Raw genomic sequence first — 13,091 nt, 5'->3', positions numbered from 1 at the left:
TGGAACTGAGCCCAGGGGTGGCAGAGACAGCCTGCCTGGGTCCCCCGAGGCAGCCAGCCAAGGACAGAGGCCCCCTAAAAGCCCCTCCCCAGTCCGTTGAAGCCAAATTCAGACTCAGGAAGTGAGAGGGCCCCCCTCCTGCCCAGCTCTAAGGCAAATGCCCATCAATTCTTTTAACCCCTGTTGTTTACACCTTCTACTCTGGTATCTTCTAAGTGCTCACTGATCACTTCTAGCTGAGTGTTTGCCCACCTCCTCCTATCCGCGCTCTCATCTGCACTGGCTTCTCAGGTCCAGGGACAATATTTGCTTTGGGAAGGAGTCAAATATTCTCCAATTTATTCAGGAGAGTGGTTTTCCAACTCTAGCGCCCTCATTACACCACTGTTTCCAGGGTTTGGCCTCTGTCTGGGGCTGGTGGCAAGACCCGGGGCTTTCCCCTGCCCAACAAGGCTCCCCCTGCTCCCTGTGCCCACCTGAGGGTCAGGGTCTTGCTCTGGGTGAGGGGGCATTCATCAGGGCTGTCCTAGGCAGGGGGCCTGCAGGTTGAGTCAGTCCCTATACCCTGGACCTTTTCCTTCCAGCCCTGGGTAGAGGCCCACGGCACCCAGGGCCCCAGCAAGGCTTGTGCAGGCATCTTCTCTGGGATGCAGTTGTGGGCCTGGGGTGGTGGGAGTTGCCGGCATTTCTGGAGGGTAGATGGGACCGCTCTAGTCTGGGGAACACAGAAATTCCTGGCACTTGCTGGCATTTGAATCTACCCACATTGCCTTTTCGAGCAGGCTGCTATTTGCACTGAGAGGCTGCTCCCCACTCTACTGTCTGGATATTTCTCCTCTGCTTTCACCTCCCTGCCCTCTCCAGCCCAAAGCCCCTCTGAAAGCAGGTGAAATAACTGTAGCTTCCTGTGTCCTCATTCACAGGCCCCTTTCACTGAGCCCCTTGGGACCCCTGTGCCCCTACCCATCCACCCAGAAACCTGGGGGCTGACTCTTTACCCCCAGGCTCAGCTCCTTGCTCTCCCTCCGCACTTGCCGCCTTCCCCATCCACTCCTACCGTGGAACCCATAGTCCCCATGCCTCACTCCCCTCGCCAGGGGGCTATAGCCAGCAGGAAGGGAGGTGGAGTGGCAGGGGGTGGGCCAGCACTGGCGCCTCCTCTGGCATCCATCAACCTCTCTCACTGCCCTGGGGGCATTTGCAGCTTCCGTTCCTCACACCTGCCATGTCCAAAGTCAACACGCTCCCAGGTGCCAGGAGCCAGGGGCACAGGCCAGAGCCCAGCACATTCGAAGTCTTTAATTTCATAGTGTAGCACTTGATGCTGACCAGGTGATACAGGGCTGACCTGAGGAGGGGCATGTGGCAAGAGGGTGGAGGCTGGGTGGGCAGTCACTAGCTCACTAGGCTAAGGGCCACTCCCTTGGCCTGGGAGGCTGACACAGACCGAGGCAGGACGGCAAGGTCAAGATGCCCTGACCATCGCCTGGGACCACCCACCCCCTAAGACCCTGGAACCCCTCCCTGCCTGCACAGCAAGAACAGACAGGTGGAAGTGGCTGCTCACCAATGTAAGACCACCCACAGCCTCACCCCAGACAGCTTCCCTCACTATGGAGAGTGTTCAGGCTGCTGGGGGACACCTCAGCAGGTCCCTGAATCTCAGGGAAAGGCTTGGCCTAGCAGGAAATCCATATCAGGTGGGGGCAGGGGCTGCAAAGTACCGCCCACCAGCGGCCCTCACAATCTACTGGTCTGCATGAGCCCATTGGTCTCTGGGCCGCGTGTGGCCAGAGTAGCCCCCTGTAGCCGACTGCTCTTCTCGGGCCGTGGATCCGTGGCATCCACATCCTCAGTGCCATAGCCCTTTCGGAAGCACAGAACCTTCCGGAAGCTCTGGCGGAAGTTGTCCGAGAGGAAGCCATAGAGCACAGGATTGGCACAGCTGTTGGCATAGGACAGGATGACCACGAAGAAGTAGGTACCAGCGGCAGCGGGCTCCTCAGGCAGGACGATGGCCAGGTTGACGATGTTGATGATGAAGAAGGGCAGCCAGCAGCCCACAAATACCAGCACCACCACCACCACCATGCGTGTCACCTTGCGCTCAGAGCGTCGCCTCGTGGAGCCCACACGAACGCCCGATGCCTTCACCTTCACCACAATGAGCAGGTAACACAGGCAGATGACCAGCAGCGGCCCGAAGAAGCCCAGCACAGACGTGTAGATGATGAAGACGGCGCCCCACAGGCCCACGGGCTCTGGCCAGCTGAGATTGCAGGTGTCCCAGCCCTCCTGGATGTCCGCGAAGACCACCAGTGGCAGGGACATGAGCAGGGAGAAGGCCCAGACCGCGGCACTGGCCAGCTTGGCCACCCGAGGGCGGCGCCACCGTGTGGAGCGGATCGGGTGGACAACAGCCAGGTAGCGGTCCACACTCATGACGGTCAGGCAGAAGATGCTGGTGAATTGGTTGATACCATCCAGTGTCATGACGAGGCGGCACAGCACAGGGCCAAAGGGCCAGTAGGAGACAGCATTCTGTGTGGCCAGGAAGGGCAACCCCAGCATGAGAAGTACGTCAGCCACCGCCAGGTTGAGGATGTAGATGTTGGTGACCGTCTTCATCTTGGCGTGGCGCAGCACCACGTAGATGACCAGTGCGTTGCCACCCAGCCCCACTGCACACACCAGCAGGTAGAGCACTGGCACCACAACCGCTCGGGCCCCTGGCGAGGGCGCTGGTCCTGCCATTGTCCCATTCTCGCCCCCTCCACTGGTGGCCACTGGGAAGGTATTCCAGCTGACTGGTCTCGAGGTGGGGAACAGAGGCTCCATAGCCACCAAGGGCAGAATACTCTCCTTTCTGCAATAGAAGAAGGGAGGATTCGGGCAATTAATGGGACGGCCAGGCACTTCCTCCCCCCCAGCCCCGCCTACCCCAGGAGGCGCAGGATTACCCCAGTCGTAGGGTAAACATTATTACTCATGTTCGACTTGGCTGGGAATCACATTAAGCAAATTGTTTGGAAAACAAGCCCAGAGAGGATGGAGCAGGGGGACAGTTGCTGTGAGTTGAGACACCGGTATGTCATCTGTTGATCCTGCAATGGCTTGCGGAGACCTGACCATCCCTATGTCCTCCACCTACCTGGGATGGTCCCTGAATTGGCTACAGCTGTCTACCAGTCTGAGGCCAATGCCGTCTCACTGCAGGGTTACTATTCCCACCCCACAGGTAAGGGACTGAATATGACAGGTGTCACCTCCTCAGGGACACTTAGGGACCCTCCCCAGGGTCAGGAAGAATAATTAGCAGGCCAAGACATAATCTGGGCATGGCAAATCCATCACACCCAAGATGCCACCTGGAAGGGCAGCAACTCCTGCTGAGCCCTGCTCTTCTGGATGATCCCAAAGCTGGACTGTGGGTGACCTCCTGTAACCATCAGGAGGGTGCCAAGCAGGTTGCAGAGGCTTTGCCAGTGTCCACCTGGTTCCCATGAGCACTGTCCCCGGGTAAGTGGCATCTGTGTCATCCCGACAGAGCCCTAGCCATGTGGTCTGAGAGAAGTTGGTTTCCCTACCCCCCACAACTGCCGGCCAGCCCACTTGCTGCAGCGCTAATGTTACCGGGCCAAGGAAACGACCTGAGAGACCGCTGCACAATGTGCTATCATTGCAGCTGGGAGAGACATGAGCCATGTGCTCGGTGGTGGGGTCCATCACCTCCACAGCAGCGGCAGCATTTCTTCAGAAGGGACCTCCACACACATTGTAAATAAGGGGACACAAAGTGGACAGAGTAATTATGGCCAATTATAGCCTGTGCCGCGGGCCAGGAGGAAATGCACGTGTGCGTGCTCACATGCGCATGTGTGTAAAGGAGGAGAGAGATCAGACATTGGGAGAGAAAGAGTGGAAGGGGACAATTTGGGGAGAGTGGGTTGGAAGGAAAGACTTCAGCTCTGTGCATGGGATTTTATAGAGAAAGAGCTGAGGCAAAGATGGGAAAGCCTGAACATCTGCCATTCAAGGTGATGGGCCCGCATGTATTTGTTAGAGTTTTTTGTACTTTTCTGTATGTTTGAAAGAGTTTGTAAAAATGGTGATGTTCAAGAGAAAAGAAACACCTCCATTGGCAAGAGGGAGAGAAGAAAGTAGATGCCTAGGGCCCCCAGGGGACGGGGAGTTAACAAGGGGGACCCAGACAAGGTCCTGAAAGGGGCTGAAAAGGGCAGTGATGACCCAGCCAGGGTCACTCAGGCCCAGCAGCTCCCTAGAGCCCTGCTCAGCCGACCCACAGTGCCCCTGAGTCATCTTAGAACAGGGGACGGGCAGAGCACCGGCCGGTCCTGAGCTGGCAGAGGCAACGAAATCTGGTAGATAAGTGGTGGGGGAAGGGTAAGCCCAGAACATTGACAAGGACAGAAAAACACTCTCTGCCCCCATGGGCAATACGCCAGAGCTCCCAAGTTCACTTGACTAATCGATGCCAGGAAGCATGACCTAAAAAATCAACAATGGGAAGTTGGCCTGGCAGATTTGTTTCAGGTTAATAATATTATAAGGTAACACACATGTCCAAGATATATTTAATATGTTTAGGATCCTCAATAAGGCATGGATAAAAATGTTGCAAAATAAATCTGCCTTCTGTTTAAGAAGAAATTGAACAAGTATATATTTTTGAAAATTTTAACACTTGGGTATGAAAAACCACCATTTGGAAAAAAACTGTATCCCGTCTGGATACCGTTGGAGAGAGAATCAGTGAATCAGAAAGGGAGCCGAGGGAGTTCCTCAGAGCCTGGCGCAGAGAGGGGGAGATTGCAGAGGACTCTGGGTGCCGGAGGAGGGCATGGGCCCACGATTCGGAGAGGACGATTAGGCACTGGCAGAGCCGACAAAGGACACGGGTCCTGCTCCAAAGCACAAACCTGTCCCAAACAGAATAAAGTAAATATAGAATAGCATCAGAGTCAACCCGCAGAGCATCTGGAATAAGGAGAAAACACTAAAGAAGGCCAATGGGGAGATGGAGGGAAACCCACAAGGAATGAGGACCAGGACAAGCCTGCAGCTCGAGGAGCCACAAGAGTTGGTGGGAGAGGAAAACTCTGTCACCCAAATTCCTTGCTGGGAGAGAGAAGAGGCACTTTCTGTCTTCTACTAGATTTGCTGCTCCTGGCCCTGAGCACCCCATGCTGTGTGTTGTGACGTGGTGTGAGGCATGTGACAAAAACTCTATTCAAAAGGGCAAAAGTATGATGCCTGGGGACAATTGCATTTCAAGACGAAGGGGTCCCTTGAGCAGCGCTCTGAGCCCTCAGTCAGAAGGGGTGTTGTCAGGTTGGGAGAGCCCACCCTTCCCCAGGGTGTGCCCCTCAGAAAAGGGCTCCCTAGAGGCTTGCTCCTGCAAGAGGGGAGTTGGCCTGCTGATCTGGGATCCCACACCTGACGCAAGGAGGCCCTTCCTCACATGTAAAGAAATAGCCAAGGAGTTTTAGGCCCATTCTGCGTGAGACCAAAGGGGGCCTGGTGGGGAGAAGGAGCCCTCCAAAGGTGCCCTGCTCACCCATGGTTGGGGCAGGGGCTCAGATGCGTCTAGGACCTGGGCTTCCAGGCACGCTGTGGCTGAATGCGCCTTTGATTCTAAATCAGGTACATGCCCTGTCTTCATGAAGCTCTCAGCTGCTCAGAGCTCCTCTGAGGCTGCGGTCAGGTGCGCAAGCTGCCCTGAACCCAAGGTGGGTAGAGGGGACTGTCAGCCCCGCCAGCCTCCCAAACACCCCACTTCCTGAGTTAGACTCAAGAGCAGTGCAGAACAAAATCAGCCATTATTATTGTGCCTGCCTCTTGGAACATAATTTCACAGAGCCATTATTCAGAAGTGGCTTCTTAGTCACAGAAATTATACACTCATGGGAAAATTGTCTCTGGAGCCCTTTCCTCTATGGGTGGGGATTCAATTGGGGGGGGGGTGCAGGCCTGTGGAATTGACCAAGAGCCAATGCTGGGGACTTTCTGACTCAGAGCTCCCACCAGGAAGGGACCACCCACTCACTGATGTGACACAGGTAACAAACCCCAGCCCCCCAGCCCCCCAGCCCCTGCCACAGTATATCCCGCCACACTGGCCAAATGATCTTGGGTAAATCATGCCACTTCTCTGAGCCCTGGCTTCTTGCAATAAGCAACTCCTATGAAATACAATCTTGCTGAACAGATCAAACAAGCTCAGGTGTGCAAGACACCGCCAGCCGTGGCTGGCACACAGGGGGCTCTCCACTATTGCTGCCCGTTGCGTACCCGAAATGGACCAGCGTCTCCTCCCCAACATCAGGAAATGTATCTGCGCAGGGATTCTCGGAGAAGGGGGCAGAAGGACAGAGATGGGCCTCAGCGCTCAAGCGCTCCATGCCCGAGCTAGGTCCAGCCTGTGGCTGTCCAGCCCTTTCCAGGCTAGCCCGTCACGCAGTCAGCGGGAGAGAGCTGCACCCTCCACCAGGGCAGCTGCAGTGTGGAGAGGCTGCGGAAACTACCTGGTTTCATCTCAGAGCCCACACCTCACTTGGGAGGTAGCAGATCCACAGGTGCTGCCCCCACCTACGTGGAACAGGGCAAATGCGGGGACATCTTGGCAAAGAGGATGGACCCCAACACCATCTGAGGGCCCCAGCCCGGGCCTGCCTCCTCTAGGACAAGCTTTTCCACCTCTGCTTCGTCTTGGGTAGAGGGCGCACTCCTGCCCTCCCCCAAACATGCTGCGTCTGTCCTCAGACCACCTGTGGTCAGGGCCCAGAGTCCTTCCTCATGGGCAGGACAGTGAGGGGGATGTGGGGGGGCTTGGGGTGCACTGACAGGCTGCCCTACAAGTGGAGCCCCTCAAAAAGGTCTTTACACCCACCGGGATGTTTCTAGGACCACCTTCTGTCTCCAGCGCACTTTATTGGAAATTCAGGTCATTATTTTACCAGGAACCAAATGGTGGGTCATTGTCATTGATGCCATCCATCACCTTCTGCCTGGGGAGTTCCCAGTCCTTTTCCCAAGTGGTTGGCTGTCCCCAGGAACTTGTTCTCCTCAGGAGAGGGTGAGCTGCAGCAAGAACTGTCTCAAACTTTGAGCAGCACGAGCTCCAGGCCTTCACCATTGCTGAGGACCCCAGGCTGGAGGGCAGGGCAGGGACGGAGGCCAATTAGGTGGGCAGGAGGGGGCCCATCTGGTCCCTGGGTGGGGAGATAGCACACAGGTGGACTCCCAGAGCATATGCTCCCTTATGGGGACGGGGCGGGAGGGCTCTGGAGCACAGGTGCCAAACCCTGGAGAAGCGAGTGCTCTGTTTCCAGCCGGCAGAGGCATCTCTCCCTCTCCTCCCCAGGCCAGGGCGAAGCTCTTGCCTGCAACCATCTTCCCCTCACTGGCCGCCTCCCGTCAGAAGAACGGCAGACCCCACGTCGACCGACCGCCTTTGCCCTCCCCCGCCCCCCACCCCGCCTTACACCCATTGGCTCCCGCTCCCTCTGCAGCCCCTGCTCCCTGTACTATGCTCTCTCACCCGCTGCCCAGGCTCAGCCTTGAGCGAAGCTCTCCAGCTGCGCAGCCCACCCTCCTCCAGCCCCATTGCGAGCCCCTCCGGGGGTCCGGCGGGGAGAGGCTCAGTGGGCAGTCTCCCTGGGGCTTTCTGCCCTGACCCTGGCACTCCAGGTCCAAGGCGAGAGGACGGGGAAGATACGGGGAGTGAGGGAGCGCGTGGGGATGGAGCGGCTGTGACTGGAAGGGAAGGACCCACGGCGGCTGCGAGGATAAGTGAACCCTGGGGCTGCACAGGGGGCCCCTGGGGGAGAGGGCGAGCCACAGGCAGTGGGGGGTGCGGTGGGATACTGGGCGCAGGGGAGTGAGACCCCCAGAGAAGATGATTTGTGTGGGACCCCACCCCACCGGGGGCTCGGGATGCTGGAGCAAGGCGAAGTGGGGCAGGGGCTCAGCACTCACCAGTGGGGTGCCCTCTGGCCAGCGGAAGCCCAGTGCCTGCTGCTGCGCTCGGGGCTTGGGGCGCCGGTGGGGGGGCAGGGAGGCGGGGCGTGCAGGGCCAGCAAGCAGGGTGGTTGTGGGGGTGGTGTGGGGCTGGGTATGGGGTTGGGGGGAGGCTGGGGGCAGGCACTAAGCTCCCTGCAACACCAAGCCCAGTCTGTCTGTCCATCTGTCCATGCTCCTTCCCCAAGCCTTTGTATGTTAGCCTGTAGTCCTTGTCCCTTGGGCAGTTACCAGGATGACAGAGTGCCCCGACCTCATTTTCTTCTATCCCCTCTGGCTCCGACCAGAGTTGGGGTGGGGCGGTGGTCCTGTCTGAAGCAGAGGCTGGAGGGGGTCCTAGTAGCATCCTTCTGAAAGTCTGAGGAGTGTTGGAGAGGGGCTTTTCTCAGGGAGAAGCACTCTGATGCGGGGGGGGGAACGTTCCAGGGGGTCAGGGCCACAGCTGAGGGGCAGCAGGTAGCCCGGCTGGCTGGTGGTTTGGGGCTTCCCAGGATGCGCGGTGGGGTCTCCCCGTAGCAGGAATCAGAGTCAGGGACATTAAAAGACAGATGCCTGGTCTCATGCCCAAGTTTGCTCACTCAGGGCAGCAGGCCTGAGAATCTGCATCTCTGACAAGTTTCAGGTGATGCCTGTGCAGCTTCTGGCAGGGACCCCATTTGGAGAGTCAGGGGTTTTACCCAGTGTTGTTGCAGTTGGTGCTGCACTAGGCAGAGAGCTGGGTGGGCATCTGGACAGACCCACACCTGACATAGGTCCAACTCACAGAGGCCAGCCACCAGCTAATTGGAACGAGGCTCTCCCAGGAACCCCACAGCACGAGGACCTTCACCCAGGGGGATGTGGAACAGCCACCTGCTGTGTACTGACAGTTGGGAGTAGAGTCACAGCGAGCCTGTGTGTGGAGTACTGGCCAGTCCCTCAGGGAGGCTGTTTGCCTGGACCACCTCTTTTCTTCTTCATGTTCTTCTGAGATACTACATTTTCCACAAGAAGCATTTTATACAACTGAGAAAAGGCTCTTAGAGAACTAAGGCCAGCCTGGAGGTGAGTGCATTTTTTATGCCAGCTCCACATACAGAGGCTGGGCTGCTCCCTGGAGTACAAAATAAACCCTCCCTAGCCACACTCAGAACCTCGTGCTCAGGAAGTCACCAAGCCTCCCCAACTCCAGCCCAGTCAGTCTCCTCGTTGTCCCCCAGCCCCCCAAGCAGGCTGCATAGACCCCACCGCTGTGGACGTGAGGCCAGGACCCAGCCGAGGGAAAATGGAGTGAAAGAGTGGAAAACCAGCCCCTTGGGCTGCAGCTCTACCCCTGCAGCCCCCACCAGCCTCTCTGCTGGCAAGGAGCCCACTGGCCTGGGCCTTCAGCGGGGCAGCTAGTTGCTTGCTTGGCCACCACGAGGAGGAGGATGTTTTTCTTGATGTCCTGCAGAGAACAGTAGCCATAGTCGGCTAGGCTGTCCTGGACATTCGGGACCTGTTTGAAGTGGCTGCTCAAGCAGGCACAGTCCATGCCGAGGTCCAGGTGTCCCTGTGGGCTGGTACAGGAGACCTTTGGGCCTGGTGGGTAGCCACGTGGGATGAGGAGGCAAGCCAGGGCCAGCCTGCGTGTCCCGCGTGGCCTGCTGCCTGGGAGGCGGTCTGCGTGTGTGCTTGCCTGTGGCCTGTCGCACAGCCAGCAGATACACACAAACCTTCTGGATGCATTTAGATGGGAGACACCGTGTTCCTGCCATTCCCAGGTGCCCAGCCTGAACTGGATGATGAAGACACCGCTGTGGACTAAACAGGCAAGGCCTGTTCCATGAGCTCTGAAGTGGCAGAGAAAAGAATTTTTAATGAAGGTACTTTTAGATTGTCATAAATACTATGGAGAGAAGAAGGTAATGAGAAAGAGAGGGCCATGGGGACAAGAAGGTCAGGGAGAGCCTCTTTAGGAGGGGCCTGTCTCCACTGAGGGTGGCTGGGTAAGGAAGACCCAGCAGAGGGAAGAGCAGGTGCACAGTCCCTGTGGCAGCGATGAGCCTGGCGCACTTATGTGGCTGGACAGGTGGACAATGGGGCAGGCGGTGCGAAAGGGACCAAAATGGTAGGGCCAGGCCAAGCCAGGGGTGTGACCTGACCTCGAGAGTGAACAGAGTACCTTCCTTGGTCCTTGAGGGTCTGAGCACTTGTGTCCTGTGAACACCATTCTGACCTGAGCGGTGAGCTCTGTCCTCCACATGCACGGAGCTCAGGGTGTCTCCAGGTCGGGGTGTGGTGAGCCTGTGGGAGCCCTCACGGCCGCCTGGTGGTCTACCGGTGGGCACTGTCCTGTGTGTGAGCTCTGGCTCCTAGCCTTCATGCCATCTTGCTCCACACAGGGTCTGCTCCCTCTATGTGTCTGCCAAATTCCCTTGTTGGGGGAGCTCCTAAGCCCCCACAAGAAGCCAGCCTGGAAGTGCAGGATGCTGATTGTCCAGAGCACCCCCAACCAGTGGGGGGATGGGAGCCAGTATAAATGCCCAGCCCCATTTTTCTGGGGGCTGATTCTGGGAGGCTACATGCCCTGGTGGATTAAGCTGTACGCAGCTCCATACCCTATCCTGTCTCACAGCCCCCACTCCTGTCTCCTGCTTCCTGGGGTCACCTCTCAGGTCATACCCCCAGACTGAGGCTGTGCTTCTGGGACTGCCCGGGTGAGGCAGGCGAGGTAGCTGGCTGCAGCGCTGCCCAGGCAGCAGGCAGGGTGCACACCTGAGCCGGGGACTGTGCTGGCCCAGTTCCCGCCAGCTGCATCCAGAGGCCCTCATCAAGTTTCAGGCTTCCCTGAGCAGCCTCTGTGATCCCACTGTTCTGGGGGCACAGAGTCCTGTGTGGGAGTTGGTGCCCTGTGCACAGCAGGGACATGGCCCTGTGGGTGGGTGGATGGGTGCTTGGTTCAGGATGGGTGCCAGGATCAGACTGCAACTCCAACAGCCTAACACCTAGGTGGTCTCACCCAGCCCCTCTTGGCAAAGGAAAGAAGGTGCCCGGAGAGGTGGTCTGTCCACTCTGAGACTGCCTTCTCCTGTTACCCATGTTTCTGGCAAGAACCCCCTTGCCTCTCAGCTCTGGGTCTGAGCCCCAGGAGGGTCAAGGGCGGTGAAGCCTGGGGACACTGCAGAGGTCACGCCGGTGCTGGTGGTGAGGAGGGCAAGGATTAGCAGCAGCCAGGAGCCATGGCAACGGGCCGGGGCCCGATGGGTTCCCCAGGGATGATCCCTGGACCCCTTCCATGGGCACCCCACACTAGCTGTGAGCTTTGCCATGGCCTTGGGGTCCCCCCGTTCCAGGGGCTGAGGCCAGCGGCTGCTGGACACAAAGTCTGCCCGTCTCACCCCCTCCAGCCACTCTGGCCCCCACCCATGCCAGGCTCAGCCACTGCTACTGAGGTTCCTATGATTATTCAAAAGTGACGGAGGCTGACTCCAGTTCACCTGGAAACACCCAGCGGCCCCCTGTCTGTGTCCCCAGGAAGGTGCCCACACCGGGCGGGCCCTGTCAGCTCTGAGGCACTCTCTGTCCCCTGGCCACGCTGGCCCTCCCTCCACTCCACGGATGGGCCGTGCCGCCTCTCACCATGCAGCCTTTGCCCTGTTTGTGCCCCTGCCTGGTGCACCCCACACCTCTTTTTCCATTTAATCCACCTGTCAAATTGCATGCCCCTTCCTCCAGGAAGCTCCGCTGGCTGTCCCACATGGGTTATTTGTCCCGTGGCCACCTGCTGCTCCCAGACCACATCCCTTTGGCAACGTCTGTCCTGGTTGCAGAAGGTGTGAATGTTGGTGAGCAAGTGCCTGTCACCCACCACCCTGTGAATACCCCTGTGGACTTATGGGAGACAAGCGCCTTCTGTAGGTGCCTGAGCCCTTGGGTACCCGGTGGAGGCTGGGTTGACCCTCCTGGCCATGGTCTGAGGCTTCGGCGTGCACCTACTTAAAACAGAGGCACAATAAAATGCAGATTCCCAGGCCACTCAGCCTCCAGAATGGGAGGTCAGGTGCTGTGAGGCTTCACAGGGGCCTGCAGAACATCACGCTGGACTGGGCACTAGTCAGGCCCAGGCATGGAGTGAGGACCAGAGAGCCAGCCCCTGGTAAAAGGACCACAAGCTGGGCTCAGCTGAGGAGGGGGGAAGAGGAGGAGGAGGAGGAACTTGGGTGGACTGAGTCCACCAGACTTGGTATCCTGCACTCCCCCAGCCTCCCATCGCTGGGACCCCACCTGGCCCCACCCCTTCCAAAATAGCTCTTCCCTCATTGGCAGGTTATACTACCCAGTAGTACTCAGGTCTGTCCTGAGCACTCTGATTGGTATCCTGGGGCACTCTGATTGGCTCAGGTAGGGAGGTGAACCTATGCCAGCTTGGCCCCACCCCCTTGCCTAAAGAAGGAGGTGGAGCCTGTCAGGTCAGTGCCTCTCGGGTGTGCACTGCCCTGTGATTCTCTCCTGGGCACTCCAGAATGTCAAGGCAGCAGGAGCATAGTGGCCTAACCCCCAGGTAGAGAGCATGTACCATCGGACACGGGGCTGGTGAAGGGAGAGGGAGAGGCCAGACACCAGGTGGGGGCGCACTTGCCCCTGACATGGCTCAGCTGCCTGGCATACTTGATCTCTGCCCACCCTGCAGCCTGAGGGTGGGAGAAGCAAGTCCTAGATCTTCATTTGAAAATTGGGAAACTGAGGCTCAGGGAGGGAAGGAGCTGGACTGAGCACAGATCAAAGGTGGGCTGAATCTGAGTCTCTGGACATCCAGCCTGGGACCTGCTCAGAACACCTTGCTGTCCCTTGAATGAAGGGACACTGCAGGTGTGAGGAAGGGGTAGGCATAAGCTGTCCTGTTCTAGGTGGGCTGGGGCGTCCTAGATAAGGCTGTGCAGCCCAGCTGGGACCTGCCTCATCCTAGATGGAGAGTTCTGGAAGGCCAGGCCTGGCCTCTGCTCTGGCAGGGCCTGGGTTGTCCTTGGAGAGCCCTCTACGGTGGCTTTGCAGCTCCTCCATAAGGTGGGACTGGTCTTCCCTACCTCCCC

General features: G+C 58.2%; 1 protein-coding gene across 1 annotated transcript; it reads right to left on the bottom strand.

The window, feature by feature from the left end:
* Positions 1-1,616: 1,616 nt before the first annotated feature.
* SSTR5 (somatostatin receptor 5) lies at positions 1,617-2,838 on the bottom strand. Its single transcript, XM_054589178.1, has one exon. The coding sequence runs from the start codon at positions 2,836-2,838 to the stop codon at positions 1,741-1,743; it is 1,098 nt and encodes a 365-aa protein (XP_054445153.1). The 3' UTR covers positions 1,617-1,740.
* Positions 2,839-13,091: the final 10,253 nt, after the last annotated feature.

This window comes from Pteronotus mesoamericanus, unplaced genomic scaffold (genome assembly GCF_021234165.1).
Source record: "Pteronotus mesoamericanus isolate MK-2021 breed Mesoamerican mustached bat unplaced genomic scaffold, CSHL_Meso_final scaffold_167, whole genome shotgun sequence".
Classification (NCBI taxonomy): Eukaryota; Metazoa; Chordata; class Mammalia; order Chiroptera; family Mormoopidae; genus Pteronotus; species Pteronotus mesoamericanus.
The sequence above is the reverse complement of the archived record's forward strand: the minus strand, read 5'-3'. Positions and strand labels throughout refer to the sequence as shown.